The 21,305-nt window shown below is 37.8% G+C and overlaps 1 protein-coding gene across 1 annotated transcript in view; it reads right to left on the bottom strand.

Moving 5' to 3' along the window:
- Positions 1-21,305, bottom strand: part of CACNA2D2 (calcium voltage-gated channel auxiliary subunit alpha2delta 2) — a 5,241,953-nt gene that overhangs the window by 3,185,427 nt on the left and 2,035,221 nt on the right. The window contains exon 4 of the mRNA XM_044078189.1: positions 5,495-5,554. Coding sequence (XP_043934124.1) covers positions 5,495-5,554 — 60 coding nt within the window. The remainder of the gene's footprint in view (positions 1-5,494; positions 5,555-21,305) is intronic.

The following is a 21,305-nucleotide window of genomic DNA, read 5'->3' on the forward strand; positions in this document are numbered from 1 at the left end:
CAACCTTCTTGTTACACTTTCTATATATATAACTGTACCAAACATATGCACTTAAGCAGTCACTTTATCAGCCACAACAGCTTAAATCTAATCTTAATTTTAACCATTGAAGAATAACTTGCAATGCTGACTGTAAAAGTGGCAATGTGGGTTTCCAGCTGTGCACTCTGCTATTGGTACATATTTCTAGTTGCAATGTGCTACTGATCTCCTGAAAGGATTAATGGCACAGTGCAGCTAGGAAAAAAAAAAACAAAAACAAGTAGAAAAACATGTCAATACCAAAGTCACATAGAAACCCACTGCGATATTACTCCATTTTTCTATCTGCAATGTTCTGTTGGTTTTCATAGGTTCATAGGTGTGTACTAGGCTAATGGCCCTGGGGCCTTTACAAGCCTAGCCCATAGGATTACCTTGGCATTGTGCCACCTGACCTTAGTTTCCAGTGCCTCTGTCGAGTAAAGCCACTGGAGTGATTCCTGGGGTGAATTTGCTATTTCCCATCCACTCATCAGGATTTCTCTTGAAGAGGGCAAATGAGGTTCTCTGCTTGACATGTATGGGAAGTCTATTCCATAGCATGGCCAGTCTCTGGGTTATGAACCTGTCCCTCCCGCATGTTTTGTTGATTGTGGAAATGAGGTTGAGGTCTCTGGAGTGTGTGGTATGCAGGGATTGAGATTTCTTTAGGTGTAGCATTTCTAACAGTGCTGGGTCAGACATGGCTTTGTAAGTCAAGCAGAGATCGCCTCAAAGTAGGCAATATGAGACAGAGAATAGTTGGAGTTTTTTTTAGGCTGTCCATATAGGACAAATGTTTAAGGCCTAGGATCCTCTTTGTGAGGTACTTTTGTGGCCTCTCCAGTTGTTGCAGGTGTTTAGTGAGGTACATGCCAAATGGGGCATTGTACTCAATAAATAGCCTAATTAGGAAAGAGTAGAGGGAGACAATGACCTCTTTCTTCCTGGATGCAAAACCCTTAGTAATGAGATGTGCCACATAGAAGGACTTTCTGACCACAGTGGCAATGTGGTGGTGAAAAGAGAGGTTGCTGTCAACCTGTGTTCCCGGATCTCTTATAATGCCTTCTGTATTTAGTGGGCTACCATCGATGTGGTAATTTGTGGGAACTGGGTGTTTCCCAAAGGGGATGATGACACATTTTTTGGCATTGAGCTTAAGGCCATGGTTCTGACACCAGTCGCTGGTCTCAGTGAGGCCTTTCTGTAGGATGTCAACATCACTTGGGGAGTTAATAATAGCTCCCAACTTGCAATCGTTTGCGAACTTTGTCAGCCAGAGTCCCTTCTTGTTGGCCTGGACTTCAGAGAAGTAGATACCAAGCAGGAGAGGACCCAGGATCGAACCCTGTGGGACTGCACTCATGACATGTTGGCAGTCTAACTTGGAGTCAGCTACTTTCACACTGTAGGTTCTACCTGTGAGCCACTTTGCAACCCACCTAGTGATATAGGGGTTGATGCCTAGCTTAGTGAATTTTTCTATGATTCTGGAGTGGGGAATGGTATCAAAGGCCTTGGCCAGATCAAGGTGGGATGTATGAACCACCTTGCCTTTATCCACAGCTCTGGTGACTGACTCAAAGAAGTTGACCAAGTTGAGCAGGCATGATCTACCCTTCACAAAACCAAACTGTGTGGGATCCAGAGTTTGGAGATTCCCTTTATCCTTGTTTATTAGGTCCATGATGATGCATTCCATAGCTTTGCATATCAGACTTGTCAGGCTAATGGGGCGATAGTTTCTGGGGTCTGTAGTCGCTCCTCCTTTGTGGAGAGAGATGACTGCAGCATTGTGCCATCTGGTAGGGACAAAGCCTGAGTTGAGGCTGTGATTGAACAGAGCACATAGGTGAGGTGCCAGTTCACTCTGTAGTTGATGCAGAACATAGCCAGGGATATTGTCCGGTCCCATAGAAGCTGTATTCTTGGCCTTGGACAGTGCTGACAGATAGCTCATTACAGCTAGGAAATGGATCAATACTACAGATAGTTGGGCATCCACTGTAATGTTGGCCCATGTTTCTAGCAGAGCTGTACTATTGGTTAACTGCATGGATAAGGAGCACAGCACAGCTTGAAAAACTGACTAATAGCACAGACACCTAGAAGCCCACTATTCTATTAGTCTTATTTTCTCAATGTTCTTCTCTATTGGTCCACTAAATGACAGTGACTTTGATGATCTTCTTTATCTCTGTCTCTAATTTTGAGCCAATGAAAGACCATAAATCAGAGCTGTCATAGGACAAAATGCAGCATCAGAACACAGGTGATAATGAATGTTAAAATGAGAATGCTTAGCATATTGAGGAGTAGTTGAGAGACAAGAGCAGGCCAATGGCCACTTTATTTTATCCATCCGTCTGACCCTTCTGAAATTCTATTTTTTTTTCCAATGGTAATGGGAGGGAGAGCAGACTATCTCTATTCTAGAAAAATAGAACTGTTATTTTGAATTTTAGGAAAGAAAAAAACATAAATTACTACTTAGACACAAAATTTAGCACCAAGACTATAGCCTAGTTTGAAAGAGATGCAGTTTTATTTTAAACAGAGTGCAGATCACATATGTGAATATGTATATCAGGCTTAATTTTCAGTCATGTACAGACACATTAATCCATTTAATTAAATGATTTGTGATCAGAACAAGGTGCATCTTTGTTTGTATTCATTTGGCTTTGTTGAAAGGTTTGTCCAACCAAATTGAGTCCATTTTCAGTAATGGCCCAAGTGAAAAGCTCAACAACAATGAAATACACTAAATATACATAAGGAAGCCCAATAAAGAAACTCAGTAAACTGCCTTAAAAATATATGTAAACTGAGATGAGAAGCATGAACTACAAATTGCTGCAGGATATAAGTAAAGCAATCAGTATTAAACTATAATATTAAAAGATCAATGAAATGGCAGGAAAACATCAATGAATATAATATTTTCAACCAAGCAAAAATGCCTATGTAAGAAAAGAGGTTTTAATGTAATTATAAAATATGCTGACAGTGAGAATTTAAGGCAAAAAAAAAGAAAAAGAAAACTGGAGTGTTAAAGGAGAAACTATTTTTTCAAAGCTATTTATATGAAAAAGCAAATGAAATACAAACAGTACAAATAACAAAACAAGTTCATGACTTCAGCCACTGGTTTTCAGTCCTTACATGTTGAAGCAGACAATTGTTTAAAAGTGTGTCATACTAAAGACAGGGTTATTCCTTTGTAGCAGGCCACAGATGGGATCTCAGAATTTTAGGCCTCACTGTAATCCAAAGATACTTTACTATAGCTTTCAAGTGTATTCAGTTTCAAATGTGAATGTCCGGGTAATGCTCTATTTGCAATACTGCACCTACAAATTAGATGTTATTAGTTCACAGATTTCCTCATCTGCAGCTCAAAGGCACAAAGTAACAGTAAATCTCTAACAAACTGAACTGCATATTTACTTTCATTGATAAAAGTAAATGTCTGCAGTGTTTCTTCAATATAAAAGAATAGCCATAGTATTACATTACAAGATAGATTATAAATGGATAATTTCTTTCTTTGTATTCCGTTTAGACCTAATGCATTGCTAAAATTCCCAAACTGGCTGTAAGATTTATATTAAGGTTCTTCTATTTAGCTCAAAGGGTTCAGATTACGAACTGCTAATGAGGTTCATGCTGTAGTAGAGACTTTGATTTTCTTTAATTCTACCTCTAAACTATGTGAATCTCAGCACAGTTACTTACCCAAACAGTGCACTATAGTTATCCCTGAAAACAAATGTACTGTACAAATTACCAGCAGATCTTATGGCATTTATAGACTTGGTTAAAACAGATTTTTGTTCTCCCTTCCATAAAATCTGGTGTTGACTTGCAAGCTTTTTTTTCGTCAACAAGCAGTTGAGTTTCTGGATTTTTGTGTTCATATAAAATTGGGGGTCTATATTAGATCAGCGAACGCTTAAAAATGCGAATGCTGATTGATCGAACTTATGTAAGTGAAAGCTTAAAATATCGAAGCAACAGAAACCTGAATTTTTTCCTAGGGAAAGAATTTGGTTGCCTGCTTCTGTTGCTTTAGTATTTTCAGTGCTGTGGTGGAAAGTTACGGGTCAGGTTCAGGTAAGTGTGCGATTGTGTGGATGTGAGTGTTAGGGTGGGTTAGGTGAGTTAGGGTTAGGGCGCGGGTTATGTATGTGTGCGATTGTGTGGACGTGAGGGTTAGGGTGGGTTAGGTGAGTTAAGGTTAGGGAGCGGGTGAGTTGAGTGTGTGATAGTGATGGACCTTAGGGTTAGGGTTTGGGTTAAGGTAAGTGGATAGTTAGTGGTGTGTGTGTATTGTTTTGTGTAGGGTTAGGTGTCAGATTTTAGGTGTATGTGTGTGGATTGCTGTTTGTTTCGTGTGCTTGTGCTGTGTGTATGTGTTTTGGATCAGCAATTTTTTTCCCTAGGAAAAAAAAAATCACTGTTCTGACAGTTTGAGATTGTAAGCTTTCACTTACATAAGTTCGATCAATCAGCGTTCGCTTTTTTAAGCGTTCACTGATCTAATATAGACCCTAAAAATGGAGCTGGATTTTATGACTTTAAGTTTACAACCTGAACTTTTATTTTTGGCATATCTTTGAGGATTCATAAACAAATTACACAGCATAAAGGAGGTACTGACTCCCCATATCAGTAAAATTATTTTGAACCACTGGAATGACAGCTTCTAAGATAACTCATTCACTCATAACAATGTAGAGCCAAACTATAGTTACTATGCAATCTGATCAGTTTCACTTTTCATTTTTAATATTTTATTTTAAAATTCAGAACTAAAATATTCAAACAGTAGACACTACATGTGACAACTCAGATATCAGTATGAGAAGATGGTCTGCTACGTAAAGGTTGGAGAAATGCTGCAGTGACTTCTGCCCCTCCATTGCTGCCCCAGCATGCATGAAACAGATGCATTCTTGTTTACAATAGCTCAGAGCTGCAATGTAATAACAGGTTTTTGTAAAAGATCACACGTAGCTGCTGTGGGGAAGGTGACTTTATCATATGTGCTTCTGCAGAATTAGCTAAAGAAGAGATGGCATGTTAAGTGATAAGGAATATTGGAGGTGGGAATGCATGTGTAAGCAAATAATCAGAGGAAACCAGTATTTAAAAAGACACATCTAGCTGCTGGCGTAGAAATCCGGTCAAGTAAACTGGTACCCTCACCTTCACCTTTCATCTGTGCACAAAGATAATAAGGCATGTAAGCAAACAGTCAGCAAACAGAGGCATCTGGGAAATGAGATCAAAATTACTTCATTTACTTTCATTACAGCTGGCAGACAGCAGGGAGAGGTAAGGCAGAGTGCAGAGTCAGGGGAGCAAAAGCTTGTGCTGTGTTTGTATATAAACTGGAATGTGGATTTTGCTTGTGTGTGCTGCATGTTTGCTAAACAGTTGGGGAAAAAAAAACTGAAGGTCATACCCTGATATTGTCTTGCCAACGATGTGCTTTCTGGAACTTCTCAGCAGCGTTTGCAAGCCTCTGGTGAAAAATACAGGTAAAAGTGTATTATTGAAGTGCACTTAACTGTTTTCACAATAATAATTACTTTACAACCATAATTTTGCAAATATATGATTAAAACAGGAAAATTAGAAATGAAAGGCTAAATATAGTGACCTCTTTGGTCATAAAACTGTTTTTAAGACACAATCACATTACTACACCAGAATCTTTTGCAGTTAAACGTGACTTGCATCAATGCTTTTATATCAATAAAATGGATTTGCAGACATATGCCTTATGTAGAAACACAAGGTGTAGTATCATAATTCTCAATAACAGAAAGTATTAAAAACATGAAAATACATTTAGTTACCCAGCAAACAGCAACCATACACAATAATCAGACTTTTAAAAGAATGACATATTAAGACTAAATGATACACTTTGAATGACATTCTCAGCATTGAGTTGGGCTTTGCACAAAAAATTGCTAAAATAATTAACCAGATTATAAATGAAAATAACAAAGATCACGGTTATGACTATGACTTCTATGAACTGATGCTGCAAAATAATAATAGTGTCCAACAACAGATAAATAAAAGCATGACTGATTTCAATGAAACATTCCTATTTTAAATGCCCCAAAAGTTCCTTATAATACATACGGGATACTGCACTCTCCTGTACCAGCACACTTAATATAATCATTTTCAATGTTCTTCACCTCAGAGGAAAGGAAAAATAGTCTTGTCACAATTATCTCAGCTACTGCATGCAGTGAACAAACACATGCACACAGAAGAAAAACACTGACCACTGAGTAAAATTACTGTTTTGCTCTAGTTTCAACAAATTCACTTATTACTTTCCAAAAATGTTTAGTAGCATTTATGCTGTTGAGCTTCTAGAAAAAATATTCTCAATAAATCCAATTACAGTGCAGAGTTGCTCCCCCATTCACCACAGAGGTAATATGGAGGGACAGCAATGGTGTATTAAATAAGATCAATATATGGTAAAATAGTGCAGTTCAGTGCCAATTAGATTATGAACAAGTGATGCTTGGCTCATGTTTAATGACTAAGTGTAACAAAGGGTTCTTTGTCACTCTTAAGATTAATCTGCAACTCTGTTATTTCGAACCAAAAAAAAAGTGATAAAAAAAGTGAAATTTCTATTTCTTTTTACTGTCTTCCCCTTTTTTTTCACAAGATCCCTTGTTAATTTTTCTCAGTGCACCATTTGAGCTTAGTCTCAGACTCTTTTATAGCTGATGATAGAGGCATTTTCTTTTACTAGTGTAAGTAAGAACCAGTCATGCTTATGTTATTATGTAATATCAAGAACACATGGCACAGTGGCATACATTGATTTTCTATTGGATAATTTTCTGACTGTCAGTGTGAGGTTTATGCTTAAACATGCCACCATTTTTCTTAATTGTTATGTAAACCTAATTCACTCTGCAGTGTTTACGTTTCTGCATGGACATTTGTAAATTTATGATTTTTCTATAAATGTAACAAGGAGAAAGAAAACAGAAAATGTATGAAAGTTGTAACAAATGCATAAGGTAAAACTCCATGCAACTGGCAAAACACAATGATTGGACCTTAAATGTGAAATGTGTGACTCAGGTGATACAAATGGTTGGATCTATGCTCTGTTTGATTTAGAACTTTCCTTATGTCAGGAAGTCAAGGGCCATAATAGGGTATTTTTCAAATACATAATTAACATAGGCCATAGTTTGCAATTGCAAAGTTGCTCAACTGAATCTCTGGGGTTCTTAATAGAGAGACTGTATAATCCGTAGCTTACTGAATAAAACAGAAGAGCTGTATTACAGCAGTTGAGAAGAAATGTTGAGATTGATGTGCCACAAATATAATCTGGAAAGTCAGTTTAGCTTAAAATCCATTGTCTCTTATAATTCTGAATTAGCTAAAATAACTATATATTGTTAAATGTTATTTTTTTGTGCCATATCTGTTCATAATTATATTTTCTGATTCTTGTGTGAGTAGATTCAGTCTGTGTGGAAGCTTGTGGCAATTGCCCGTTGGCATTTCTAAAAAAAGAGAGAACCACAGTTGCTTGGGCTAGAAAAGAGTCGTCACAGTGATCTTGGGGGAGTCCTGTTCTTCAGAAGTACCCTGAATATTAGTGGAAAGGGTAGGAAGATATACAGGAACATTCCTGTCCAAAGAAAAGAAAAGGCACTTGTCTTCCAGGCTTTCTTGCATGAAGTCCTGGAATAGAGTTTTGCTAGCTACTTGTTCAGACAGGAGTCAAAGGGGTCTACTTGAGGAACTGACTACAAATGGATTAAATCTTGGAAGATCCCCAGATTTAATTTCCATTTATGAGTCTCTGACCTGGTCCTGCTCAGTTTCTCTGCCACACAATTTTGCTCTGACAGAATGTAAGATGCTTGAAGAGCAAGATTGTGCTGTGACGCTACATCCCAAGCTAACATGACTAGTCTACAAAGGGGGTATGACCTGGTTCCATCTTGCTTGTTGATGTACCATATCACTGTGGTATTGTCTGTAACCACTTGAAGAGGTCTCAGGGACCAAAGATAGTTCAGAGAACTGAGTGCCTTCATCAGGGCAAGCATCTCCTTGATATTTATGTGTTTACATCTGTCCTTGGTGTCTCACACCCCCTCTCTTTTAGCTCTCCTGAAACTGTTCATCAAGTAAAGTATGAAGCATCTGTGGTGACAGACTGCTTTGGAACAGGGAAGGAGAAGAAGATACTTTGATTTAATTATATCTGTTTTCTACACCAAGTGACTTCTCTTCTGACACATCCCAGTACTGTGATCTGAAAAGATAAAGGGTGTTGATCCTGGGATGAAAGAGATTTCAGATTCCACTGTATCTTTCTCATGTGAAATCTTGCCAGGGGTTTTATGACGATCACAGATGCCACGAGACCAAAAATCCTGACATATTCTCTCACAGTACAAAGCACAACGAAAAAGTTGAGGTAAAAAACACACCTTTATCAAACACAAAGCTTTCAGGTACAAGACCCTTTCTCAATGATAGACTGAAGCCTGGGTGGTAAACCTTAGAAATAGATCTAAATAAAGATCTAGTTTTTCCTGGGGAAGCAAAGCTCCTTGATGTGAGATGTCTAGTTGACATCCCAGGAGCAAAATCCAGTGTGAAGGAGTCAAGAAAGACTTCTAAAAGTTCTCTTGGAATGCCAGTTTGTGCAAGCAATCTCTCACCTAACAGTGAGAGAGAGAGAGAGAGAGATATTCCTGACATTTTGAAAAAGTCTGCAATGAGCTATAACTGGAGCTAGAAATATTGTGAACACTCTTGGTACATTGGATAGTCCAAAGTGTAAGGCAAAGAACTAATAGTGTGATCCAGGTACACAAAACCTTAAGGTAACACCTAAAATCTGGATGAATAGGAGTACGATGATAAAGAGGCAACAGGTTGTGAAGTGACAGCATTTTGAATTTGGGCACTATTCTCAGTTACACAACAGACTATTCTCATGGTGGTCATTCACACTGGCTGGCAATGATACGATTTATAACCTATCCATCTGTAGGTTGGCCTATCCATTACATTGGTGGCAGTTGTGGGATTCAAACCACATTCATTTCACTGTCTTTTCCTCACATTGGTGGGCAGTAGTGTGAGTACTGAACAGGATGTATTAGGCCATAAAGCAGTTTTGTCACCAGTGTGTGACCTTACAACAAGGTAAATATACAGTGAAATAGACTGTACATGATTTACCTTATTTTTAACTCAGAACATTTTCAGGAAACAGGCTGAAATGAGCTCTGAAGGATATGCCACAAAGTAAGTGTCACACCTGACAGAAAAGTGCAAAAATAAGGAAACTATACATAATAGTACTATATCAAAGAGAAAAAAAACATGTTGTGGGTATGCAGTGTGCAGAAAATGGATAATAAAACATATCCCCAGATTAAATCAAAACTTATCTGGCACTAGAGATGAAGCATCTGGAGCTTAGTACAGCTGAGAAGGAGCAGCAGCTTGACGCTGAGGATAGCCAAAAAGGTACTAATCTTTCAACAGGAGCATGCAAGTATCAAGGATGGAGAAAGCTGCAATCGAGATGTCAAGGTCAGTACCAAGATTTTCCATATTTTTTTAATTTCTCCAAGACTTTTGGGTTTCTAATACCATGAAAGGAATGGACCTCATTCTTAGTCAAAGTATGATTAAAGTTCATGAAACTACTGTTGTAAGCCAAAAGTGCTCTTTGCAGCACCCATAATGTACCCATAATAGACTCCTTCTGCAACTCAAATGGAGTTACGTGTGATCAGTAACATTATCTAAATATGAGTGTAAATTCTTTTTCATGAGACCCATTGCTCCAACCACTACTGAAACTCTCTGGGTATACTTTTTTCAAAATGCCTTTATTTCTGCCTGCAAATCCTGGTATTTTTTGACTTTGTGTCTCTCTGAACCTAGGACACTATAACCACTGCCTGTAGCTATTTCAATGATCGGTGCTACTTTTGTCTTATTTTCCTGGACTTTTCCACAATATAGAAGTAGTAATGATGTTGGTAGCTTCATTCAGGCAATAGGAAGAGTGTGTAATTAACCCCAAATTGAACAAGAGCAATAGATGTGCTTTTTAACACTTGCGAGCATTGCTAAAGCCATGCATGCTGTTTCAAATTTAAAAGACATTATTTCTGTATGTTTAAAGTCAACTTTTTTTGTCTGAATGTTTTAAACTGTCCCTTAAAGTGTACAGAAAGAAATTCAGAGAAAGCATAGGAAAGGCAGATGACAGTGTGACTATATTGCAGAAATAAGCTGTTCCATTCATTGCTGAATGTATGGCTGCCAAACTGTTTGATTTAAAGGGTTAGCACACCTCCTGGGAAGGGTGTAAACACTCAGTTCTCTACAGGAGGACATAGGAATCATGTTAGCTGACCAGGAGTATAAGATTACTGAAGAAATAGGGAGAAAGGGGGACCTTTAGCTAATAAGCAGGTCACAAATGCATAAAAAGGGAACACTCATCACGATACATCAGTTATTGTACATGCTTACGCACTGGAGGTTAAATGTTTTAAGTGTAAACAACAGAGGCATGTACAGTGCCAGAGTTCACACAGACAAAACAGGGAACAAAAGTCACAAAAGACAGCATGCAGGTGTAGCACCACAACAGGGATGAGTTGTCTGGAGACAACCATCGCACAAAAGTACCACAAGCGTCTGTGACCTATCCTGTTTGAAGGAAAGGAAACTGATAGCAAGGGGGATGCAGTTGACAATGAGGTACCTTTTAAGACCATGTGATCAACATTTTAAAAAACTGAAAAGCAAGAAGACAAAATGGCATTTTATTTATTTACATATTTGTCATTTGTTAACTGGGTTAGTCCAGCTGAGCCAGTGGCCCATTTTCAGTGGAGACCTGAGAAGAAAAGCTCCAGGCAGTTATTAAAAAGTTACAAAAAAGAAAAACATCGGACAATTAAGTTTTTTGCAAACATTACAATAATGTGTTTTACATGAGAACATTAGAAATGTACAAAGGGCCTGAGAATGAAGTTTACATAAACATTACAATAATGTGCATAACACGCAATACAAAAGTTAGACTTTTTTTTCTTTAATCAACAAAAAGAGAAAGATGTGAATGAGGCACTTGCAATAGGTGGGTGTTAAAAGTGTGAGTGGTCGCAAGGTGGTAAGGTGGGATTTAAGTGGGATCACTGCAGTAACAGGTGTTGGCATTTAGGAGTAAAATGTTTTAAGTTTGGATTTAAAGAGATTTATTTTAGAAATTATTTGAATATTAAGGGGGAGTTTGTTCCATGCATGGGAAATACTATAGTAGTACAGAATTTTGCCAATATTTTTGTTTAGTTTATAGGTGTCCAGAAGGAGCTGATCAGAGCTGTGAAGAATTCTGGGAGGGGTATAATGTGATATTAGTGATGATAGAGCAGGACAGGAAAGGGGGTTTAAGAGTGGAGTATGAGTCATTCGCAGCTGGGAGTAACGCAGGTGCTGGGGCAAGTCAAGCCACTGGAGATGTTTTAGTGAATGGCAGTGATGAGATTTGTAGGGCTGGTTACTAGCAAATCTTGCAACTCTATAGTATGACTGAGAGAGTTTAGCCAGAAGGGTAGATTGTAGATGCGAAAAGATGGGGAGGCATAAAGTAGACATGGAAGGAGGACGGCCTGAGCTAGTTTCTGCCTAGAGTCAGGGGCTAGGTATTTGCTATATCTGTAGAGTAGGCCAAGTTTTTGATTGGTCTTTTTGATACAGTGCTGAATATGGGTATCAAATTTTAATTGGTCATCAATAATAACACCAAGAAGTTTAGTATGTGGGTCAGGTTGTATGATGGTGTTGTCAAGAGAAGAAAAGGTGAAGGCTGTTTTGAGGTTAGAGAGGGTTTTTGGAAAAAAGAATAGTAGCTATGTTTTTTGGGATTTAGAATTAGTTAGTTGTCAGTTAGCTATTTTTCTACAGACAGGAAGTTATGTTGAGTAGTAGAGAGGAGGTTAGAGAAAATGTCAGAACAGGTAATAAGGATAGAGTCATCTACATATTTTGTCAGGGAAGATGCTGTGCAAGAAGTATGCAGTTGGTTTCAGAAAATATTAAAGAGTAGAGGGCCAAGAATCGAGCCTTGAGGCACCCCAGTTTGGAAAGGTAAGTACGGGGAACAAGTAGCCTGCCATCTAACTGACTGTTGTCCATTAGTGAGATAGCTAAGGAACCACTTAATTGTAGAGGGACATAAGTTTATTTGTGATAGTTTATTGAGAAATTTGGAGTGTGATGTGGTATTGAATGCTTTAGAAAGGTCAAGAAAGAGGCAAGAAACTAGTAAATTTTTGTCCATGGCTTCAGCAACGATTTGAGTAAAGGGCAGTAATGCAGTAGATGTACTATGATGGGGTCTGAAGCCATGCTTCATAGGGGTTAGGAGCAGGGGAGCCCGCAGGATTTTTTGCAGGGGGTTGCAAACACAGAACCCTCCCATTTTACTTCTCTATTTCTCCCCAGTTGCCATAAACACTCTTCAAAACTCTCAGTGAATATACTGTTTTATGCTTTACTTATACAATGACTACAGATATTTGGATTTAATTTACAACGTTCATTTCAAAATGTATAGCACAAACTACCTTTGAAACTCACATTCACTGAAACAGCATTGAAACCCACATTCAAAGAAATGCATCTGGCCAGTGGCAGGTTAAATTTACCTTTGCACTGTTTACAAACTATAGGCCCCTTGCACACATTTTTATGGACATGCAAAAGTCCTTTGATTCACCTTCCTGATTGTATTAATTATAATATATAATTGAATTATACCCCTTGTATAATACACCACTTGTTAGAGTGTGTTTTAAATTTATAGTTGTGAACATTTTTCCAGTAAGCAATGAAACAAAACATATGAACCAGTAATGACAAACTGTCCAATTCAGAAAATTTCAACCATAAAAGGCCACTCAGACTTCTGTCATTACAATTCACCACTATCAGTCAATATACACACTCTCTGCAGAAGTAAAAGTCATCTGAATAATTCCACATTAAAGAGATCTGAAACTAATGAAGAGACTGTTGCTAGAAAACAACGTTATATTTCAGTGTTTCATCTACAAATTCAGTGCCTGATGCCCTTAAAGAATAGGTTGCCTATGTTACATTAAAAATGGTAAGCTGGTATACTGCAATAAGGAATGGGGGGCACGCTGAAAAACAGGTTCATAGTTACTAGGCATCTTAGTCAAAGGAGGACATACTCAGGACTGCAGCACCCCCCCCCCCCTTAAAATACAAATCTACATGCTGAGGGAGTAGAACCTACAGCCCTCTACATCAAGATGGAAGTATGCTACCTGCTCTGGTACTAACATTGCTTTAAAATTCGATACCACAATAGTGATACCATTTGCTAAATGAAACACTTGCACATTTTAAGCAGACTTAGCATGAGCAGCAGTAAACTTTGCCTTGAAGCTCACAATTCCACCTGCTAACACTAACTAGGGCATTTAATTCTCTCTTTCTCTGTTGCACACACACACACACACACACACACACACACACACACACACACACACACACACACACACACACCTCAACCTCCTAGTGCAAGAAATCTGGACAAAGCCTAAAATAAATAGGGACAGATTATAAATATTGCTCTTATGAACTTAGAAAATTCCTAGAATAACAGGATTTGTGTTAGTATGGATTTTTCTAAAGGATATGACATCTAAAACTCAAATGCATGTTATTATTTAACAACTTAAATCCTTTTTAGGAGGAATATGGGAAAAATATGGAAATTCTCCATAAACCTGGACAGCTGATGGGTATGCTACTTCCCTCTCATACAGACACACACACACACACACACACACACACACACACACACACACACACACACACACACACACACACACACACACACACACACACACTCACACACACACACACACACACACACACACACACACACACACACCATACCACTCAATCTCTTAGCAAAAGAAATCTGGACAAAGCCTGTTATATTGTTGGGAACAACAGCCCAAAACTAGGGACACATTTAGAAAGTTGCTAGGATAAGGATTAGAATGCATTTTTCTAAAGGATATGAAGTCTGAAACTCAAAAGCGTGTCATTATTTAGTAACTTTAATCCTTAGCTCATCCCAGTGATTTGTCAAAAAAAAAAAAAAAAAACAGAATTTTTATGAGGAACAGACCAAAAATATAAGGTAAAAATCTGGACATTCTGTGAAAATCTGTTTAGTTGAAAGGTATGGCATACACATGCGTCACCCTACCTGCTTAGAAAGTGGATAGAGCAACAAGGTTTGTATTAGTATGCATTTTCTAAGGATATGAAACTAAAACTGAAATGTCTGCCATTTTCTGACTTCAGTCCTCAATGATTTGCCAGAAAAAAACAATTTTATGAGAAACAAACCGAAAATATGAGGCAGAAATTTGCATAATTGTGAAGTATGACCCCCCCTTACACATACTCCTACCCTCCTCTTACTTACACGCAAACACCCCTACCTCCCTGTTACAAACACACACACACAGACCTACCAACTTCTTACACACACACACACACACACACACACACACACACACACACACACACACACACACACACACACACACACCTACCTTTACCTACCTACTTATTATATACATGCATACACACCCCTACCTACCCACTTACTTCTTACATCCACACACCCCTACCTATTTCTTACACACACACACATACACACAAACACACACCTCTTTAAACCAAACACACACATGCACACACCTGCCTCTCATATTTACCTTCACCCACAGTCCAAACGTCTTCTTGAATTCAAATTCCATGTGGCTGCAGAAGATGAAGTTGTAAACCATTGTTCACACAGACGCAGAAGCTTCTGTGCGACTGGATGCAAAGGGCGTTCTTAAAGAAGAATACCCTTAAAAAAATGTATTTTTTTCTAATTGAAAGAAAATTAATCTCCTGGCCATCTTGTTCCAGGGGGTGCAACTGTACCCCCTTGCACCTGCCTGCAGGCACCCTTGGTTAGGAGGTTATTACCTAGAAGGTACTTAATACTGCATTTTTGCAGGGAGGTTAGAACCCCCCTGCACCCCTAACACTCCCTGCTAATTACATATATCAATGCTAAGATCACACTACAGTGGGGAAAAGGGTATATTCTCTTATCCTCACTGTGCTGTGAACTCAGTATAGTCCATTTGACTTTTTAAAATTTCACTCATATGGTCTCAACCATGTGAATTTTGACATTTTAAAAAGTTGATCAACTAAACCAGATCCAGGCTGGATATATGTCACATGACTGTTTAAGTATTTATACAGCCTGAATGATTCATTTCTTGGTTATGATCGATTCTCTGTATTTTTTTCTTCAGTAGATGTTTAGTGACTTTTCCAGCATTGTTTCATTAAGTTTTATTTGTTGATTGTGTCACACTTGGCTGTTTTACTTTGCTTTGTTGTTATCTGTATTTTAATGAAATTGGAAAAAAATTACTCAGTTGTAGCTTGTAGTTCAAAACCTGTACAGTATACCATTAACATTTACTAACCAATAAAACAGTCACTGTAAACTGAACTTATACATAGCTTGGGGTTATTCTAAAATTTAGAAAGTGCTATTAGGATGAAGAGCATTCATAACTTGTATTGACAGTTCTTGGTGTTTAAAGGTATGCAGATATGTCTGAGTAGTCCAAATTTATCAAAGTTCCAGACTCAATGTATGCATGCTACATGTTCTGTTCCATTAAGACAGATTTTATTGCCTGAGTCAATGTAGAACTGTCTACAATTTATATATATATATATATATATATATATATATATATATATATATATATATATATGGGTCTACCTGAAAACGCCGTAATCTCAAAACACAGACGACGAGAACACCGACACCGGAAGATCGACAATAGAGAAGACTGACAGTTCGAAATCCCGATGCTGAGAACACCGGCATGTAAAGGTAAGTGTGCGATATGGATAGATGTTAGGGTCAGGGTGTGGGTAAGGTAAGTGTGCGAAAGTGACGGTCTGTAGGGTTAGGGGCGGGTTAAGTGAGTTAGGGTTAGGGTGCGGGTCAGGTGAGTGTGCGATAGTGACAGACATTAGGGATAGGGGTGGGTTAAGTGAGTTAGGGTTAGGGCGCAGGTTAGGTGAGTGTGCGATAGTGACAGACCTTAGGGTTAGGGTTTGGGTTAAGGTTAGTGCATAGATTGTTGTGTATGTATGGTTCAGTGTAGGTTTGTAAGGTTTTTGGTGTGCTTGTGTTGTGTGTGCTTTTTGGACAGGGGATTTGTTTTGTTTGTTGAGTGTCAGGATTGTGGTTTGTCGGGTATGTGACGTTTCGTGTTTCTCGTTGTCAGTGTTGTAGCTCATCGGTGATGTCAGGTAGACCCATATATATATATATATTTACACATAGATATATATATATATATATATATATATATATATATATATATTTATATATATATATATATATAGATATATATGTCTACATACATATATATACATGTGTGTGTGTGTGTAAAAAAAAAAATATATATATATATATATATATATATATATATATATATATATATATAGATGATATATAGATACAGATCTATAGATCTCTCTGTCTCTCTCTCTCTCTCCCTCCCTCATACAGTATATGGAGAGAGAGAAAAAGATGGAAAAGCTTGTATGTTGAACAGTCTGAAAAGTTCTAGATGTATACCAAAAAAGCTTTAGTACCAATTAAATAAACCTGCTCTTTTGACTATCATTTTTTGTTTGCATTTATTCGAATCTGTAGTACTGATAATGTTTCTTAGCTATCTTGGTGGTTATAACCAGTAAGGATATTTTCACATTACTATGTAAACATTCCATACACAGCAGGACTGAAAACCTACACGTTGTATAATTCCAAATTCATAAATCAAACCGCATTCTTGTTTTACCAGGAACCATGTCTCTGAGCAAATTTTAAATTGTTTTGCTTAAGTAAACCAAGGGTAGAGTCCTATTAGGATGCCAATCTACTTTTAACTTAAGCGGGTAAATGTCCCTCTGATGACTTCAGGAGACTGTATATATATATATATATATATATATATATATATATATATATATATATACACACACACATGTATATATATATATATATATATATATATATATATATGTGTGTGTGTGTGTGTGTGTGTGTGTGTGTGTGTGTGTGTGTGTGTGTGTGTGTGTGTGTGTGTGTGTGTGGGGGGGGGTGAGGGGCTTTGTTGAAGAAGATTTCATTTAGTGAGGAAAGTATGCATCTTCTTCTTATTCTGTTTTCGGCTTTTCCCGGTTAGGGGTCGCCACAGTGGATCACCTGTCAGCTCATGATTGGCAGTGGAATTTTATGGTGTCGAGTTGCCAGCCCGGCACCCAACCTTCCACAGAAGGCACACACATGCACACACTCACACCTAGTTCTGTAAACTGATAGCTGGACATACTATTCCGAGGCACAGAAAATCTGAAAATGTAATAATCATAGTGCAGTAGCTTTGCAGTTACAGGAAAGGATAACAGAGAAAAGGCATACAAACATTAAAGTTTAGCAAATGGAGATTAGTTCATCTGTGGATTATTAAAAAAGTTCTGACAACAAGTGAATGTGTGTCTAGACATGGGAACAAAAGCATAACTGCAAATTAAAAAAATTGTTTGTAGAGCAATGCTTGCTTTTCTTGAAGAAACGTCATCAAGATGTTTTGTGTGACCTAAGCCTTGCTTAAGAACTGCTTTGCTTTTCCCTAAATCCCAGCTGACCACTGTCTCCACCCTACTCTCCAGCACGCATTCCTGTCAACATACACAAAGTGACTAGGTAAACCTTTCATCTCTTACATCTACACTTAACCATTAACACATACTCTTATCTATTCATGTATAAAACCCAAGCTATATTTAGCTAAATGACATTTATTCTCAATTGTGGTTATGTTTCCTCGAAATATTATGATTTTTGTTGTTGAAAATTGTAACTGTTTTTATAGCTATATATGTTTTTCTTTTTCTTTGACAATTGTAACTAATATTACAGCCAAATATGTTTTTCTTATCATCCTGTCCTAACATATGCTTGTAATAATTTCAACTGTGATTATTCTCTGTATCTTGTGGGGAGTTTCCCCCCCGGGCCTCTGCTGAAAATGGGTCTCCCACCCAGTCAGACTATCCTGGTACACAAACACAAAATAAATAAATAGATAATAAATAAATCTCTAGTTGCTTTGGATTCTTATAACACAACTGTGTTCTTGCTTCTTATAATGATGACTTTCCATTTTTCATCAAACCTTAACTCTGAATCCAATACATTTTAAAGATTTAGCTGTTGTGTTTATCTTTATTAATGACAATGAATTCAAATTTATTCAAAGAATTTATATTTTATTTTTGTGTGCATGCCTTTTCATATAAGATAAGGACCACTGCGTATAAGTACATGTATGTAATACATAAGAAAAATAAGGGAGATGAATAACTTACTAATGGCTACATAGTCTGGAGCTGCAGTCTGCATCAATAAATCTCAGACTCAAATCTACACATGCTGAAATGGTCCATGGCTCACAAATGTGAGCAACAAGGTTCCTGCATTTTTAACTAAAATGAAGTACCCAGGTTTAGAGTCTCCATGACTACCATAACAAAAGAAGATGACCACTTCACAACATTTAGTAACTAATATACATAGTATCCCTTGACCCCCGCACATGCCAACTTTAATGCCAAAATATGTTCAGCACCAGGAGTAAGCCTTATATGTGCATTTTTCCTGCTTTGGTAAATTCTTAAATTATTATGAACAGACACACATATTTGTTTAAGATTTATTATTCTGCATTGTCTTCTCTGGTTTTAGACTGTGTTATATGACAGACTGAGGAGCGTTATATTTGTCTGCATCCTTATGAGTAATTCAATATTATAGTGGGACTTCTGCAACAGCATGGCTCAATATATTTTCTATGCGCATGCAAATAACTGAACAAAAGAAGCATTTTTGTCCTAACATTAGACTTTAATACATTATAAGTTTTCACACGTGTAATCATACAGGGATATTTTATTTTATTTTAAATGATTTCTGCTTTCTCAGTACTAACATGTCACATATTCAAGTCATTGAAATTAATGCCTTGATAAAGAAGTGAGCACTGGGCCAGAAACTGCTTGTTCATTTGTTTAACTAGTTAATTAGGTGGTGTTATTAAAGTAAATTGGTTCACATTGTGCATCAACATCATTTAAAATCACATAGTAGAGAGGAAGAAAAATGCTCAGCACAGAGATGAACTTATTAATGGGGAATCCATTAACCAAGACAGAGCATGTTGCATCTTTATTAACTGAAAACCACAATGGTTAGTTTGTTGTTTTTTGACACACTTTACTACTTCTGCAAATGGCTTGACAGGGTGCCAATACATTAGCAACATAAAAAAATAACAAAATGAGAGAAAGAGCATGAAAAGGTAGGAAGAATAAATATGTCCATTCCACAGAAGATTTTGTAATCTGATTGCAGATAAACTGCGTTTTTGTTTTTAATTTTTTTAACCTGTTCTCCACACATTGCTTCAGAAGTCATGAAAACATACGATAATAATTTAGAAACCTAAACAACCGGGGGCATGCAACAGTATGTTAGGATGTCCTATGGGCTTAGAAAGCAGTGAACTAAAATCTACAAACAGAGAAGAACTTCTTCTTTCAGCTGTTCCTGTTAGAGCTCATCACACCGGATCATCTGTTTCCATTTCTTCCTGTCCTCTGCATCTTGCTCTGTCACACCAACTGCCTGCATGTTCTCTCTTACCACATACATAAACTTTATCTTAGGCCTTCCTCTTTTCCTCTTGCCAGGCAGCTTAGCATCCTTTTTCCAATATACCCAGCATCCCACCTCAGCACATGTCCAAACCAATGGAATCTCGCCTCTCTGGCTTTGCTCCAAACTGTCCCATCTGAGCTGAGCATCTAATATACTGATTCCTAATCTTGTCCATCCTCCTTACAACTAGTGCAAATCTTAACATCTTTAACTCTGCCACCTTCAGCTCTGACTCCTGCCTTTTTGTCAGTGCCACCGTCTCCAACAAATATAACACAGCTGGTCTCACTACCCTGTTGTAGACCTTCCCGTTCACTCTTACTGGTACCTGACTGTCACAAATCACTCCTGACACTCTTCTCCACCCACTCCACCCTGCCTGTACTCTCTTCTTCACCTCTCTTCCACACTCACCATTACTCTGAACTGTTGATCCCAGGTATTTAAACTCATACACCTTCGCCACCTCTACTCCCTACATCATCACCATTCCTCTATCCTCCATCTCATTCACACACATATATACTGTCTTAGTCCTGCTGACCTTCATGCATCTCCTCTCTAGATCATATCCCCACCTCTCCCGGGTCTCTTTATCTGCAAACATCATAGTCCACGGGGACTCCTGTCTGATCTCGTCTGTCAAACAGTCCATCATAATTGCAAATAAGAAAGGGTTCAGAGCTGATCCTTGATGTAACCCCACCACCATCTTACCTGGGCCTGGGATAGGCATGAAAAAATGCACTGGCTTGTGCATCCCCAGTGGCTGTGTTACAAACAGAGAAGAACTGCTTAAACTCAAATTCCAAGACTGAGCAAGGCAAGTAGTCTGACCTGGATAATTTAAGGAACAAAGTGATCCCTGAATGCTGAGTAGGGATTACACAGAAAATACTCATGCTGTTAAAGAAGAAGTGATGTTGGTACAAGGGTAAATCTTGCTATTCATTTTAACTAGGCTATAGATAAGCTAGTAGGCAGTTTGTATACAAAAAGTGATACACAGTTCTAAAAATGGTCTGATGTGATGGGAATGGAAGAACGCAGAATGTCAATGGAAATATATTCAATAAGACTTTAATAAAGTAGGCAATAGGCAGCCAAGGATGAAGACATCATTTTATCTGTGTGAGGCCTCTGTCTGGATTATCAAATAGAAACTTCATTATGGAAAAATCAGTGAAAACAGCAGGAAACTTAAAGAAAAAGAAAACTTTAGAAAACTCTTTAAATTTGTTTATTTGTTGTACCCTTAACCCACACATAAGGACAAATCTGCACATTTAAAGTACTGACAGTACTA

The sequence above is a fragment of the Protopterus annectens genome, chromosome 7.part0 (genome assembly GCF_019279795.1).
Source record: "Protopterus annectens isolate FY-2018-M chromosome 7.part0, PAN1.0, whole genome shotgun sequence".
NCBI classification, from domain to species: Eukaryota; Metazoa; Chordata; order Ceratodontiformes; family Protopteridae; genus Protopterus; species Protopterus annectens.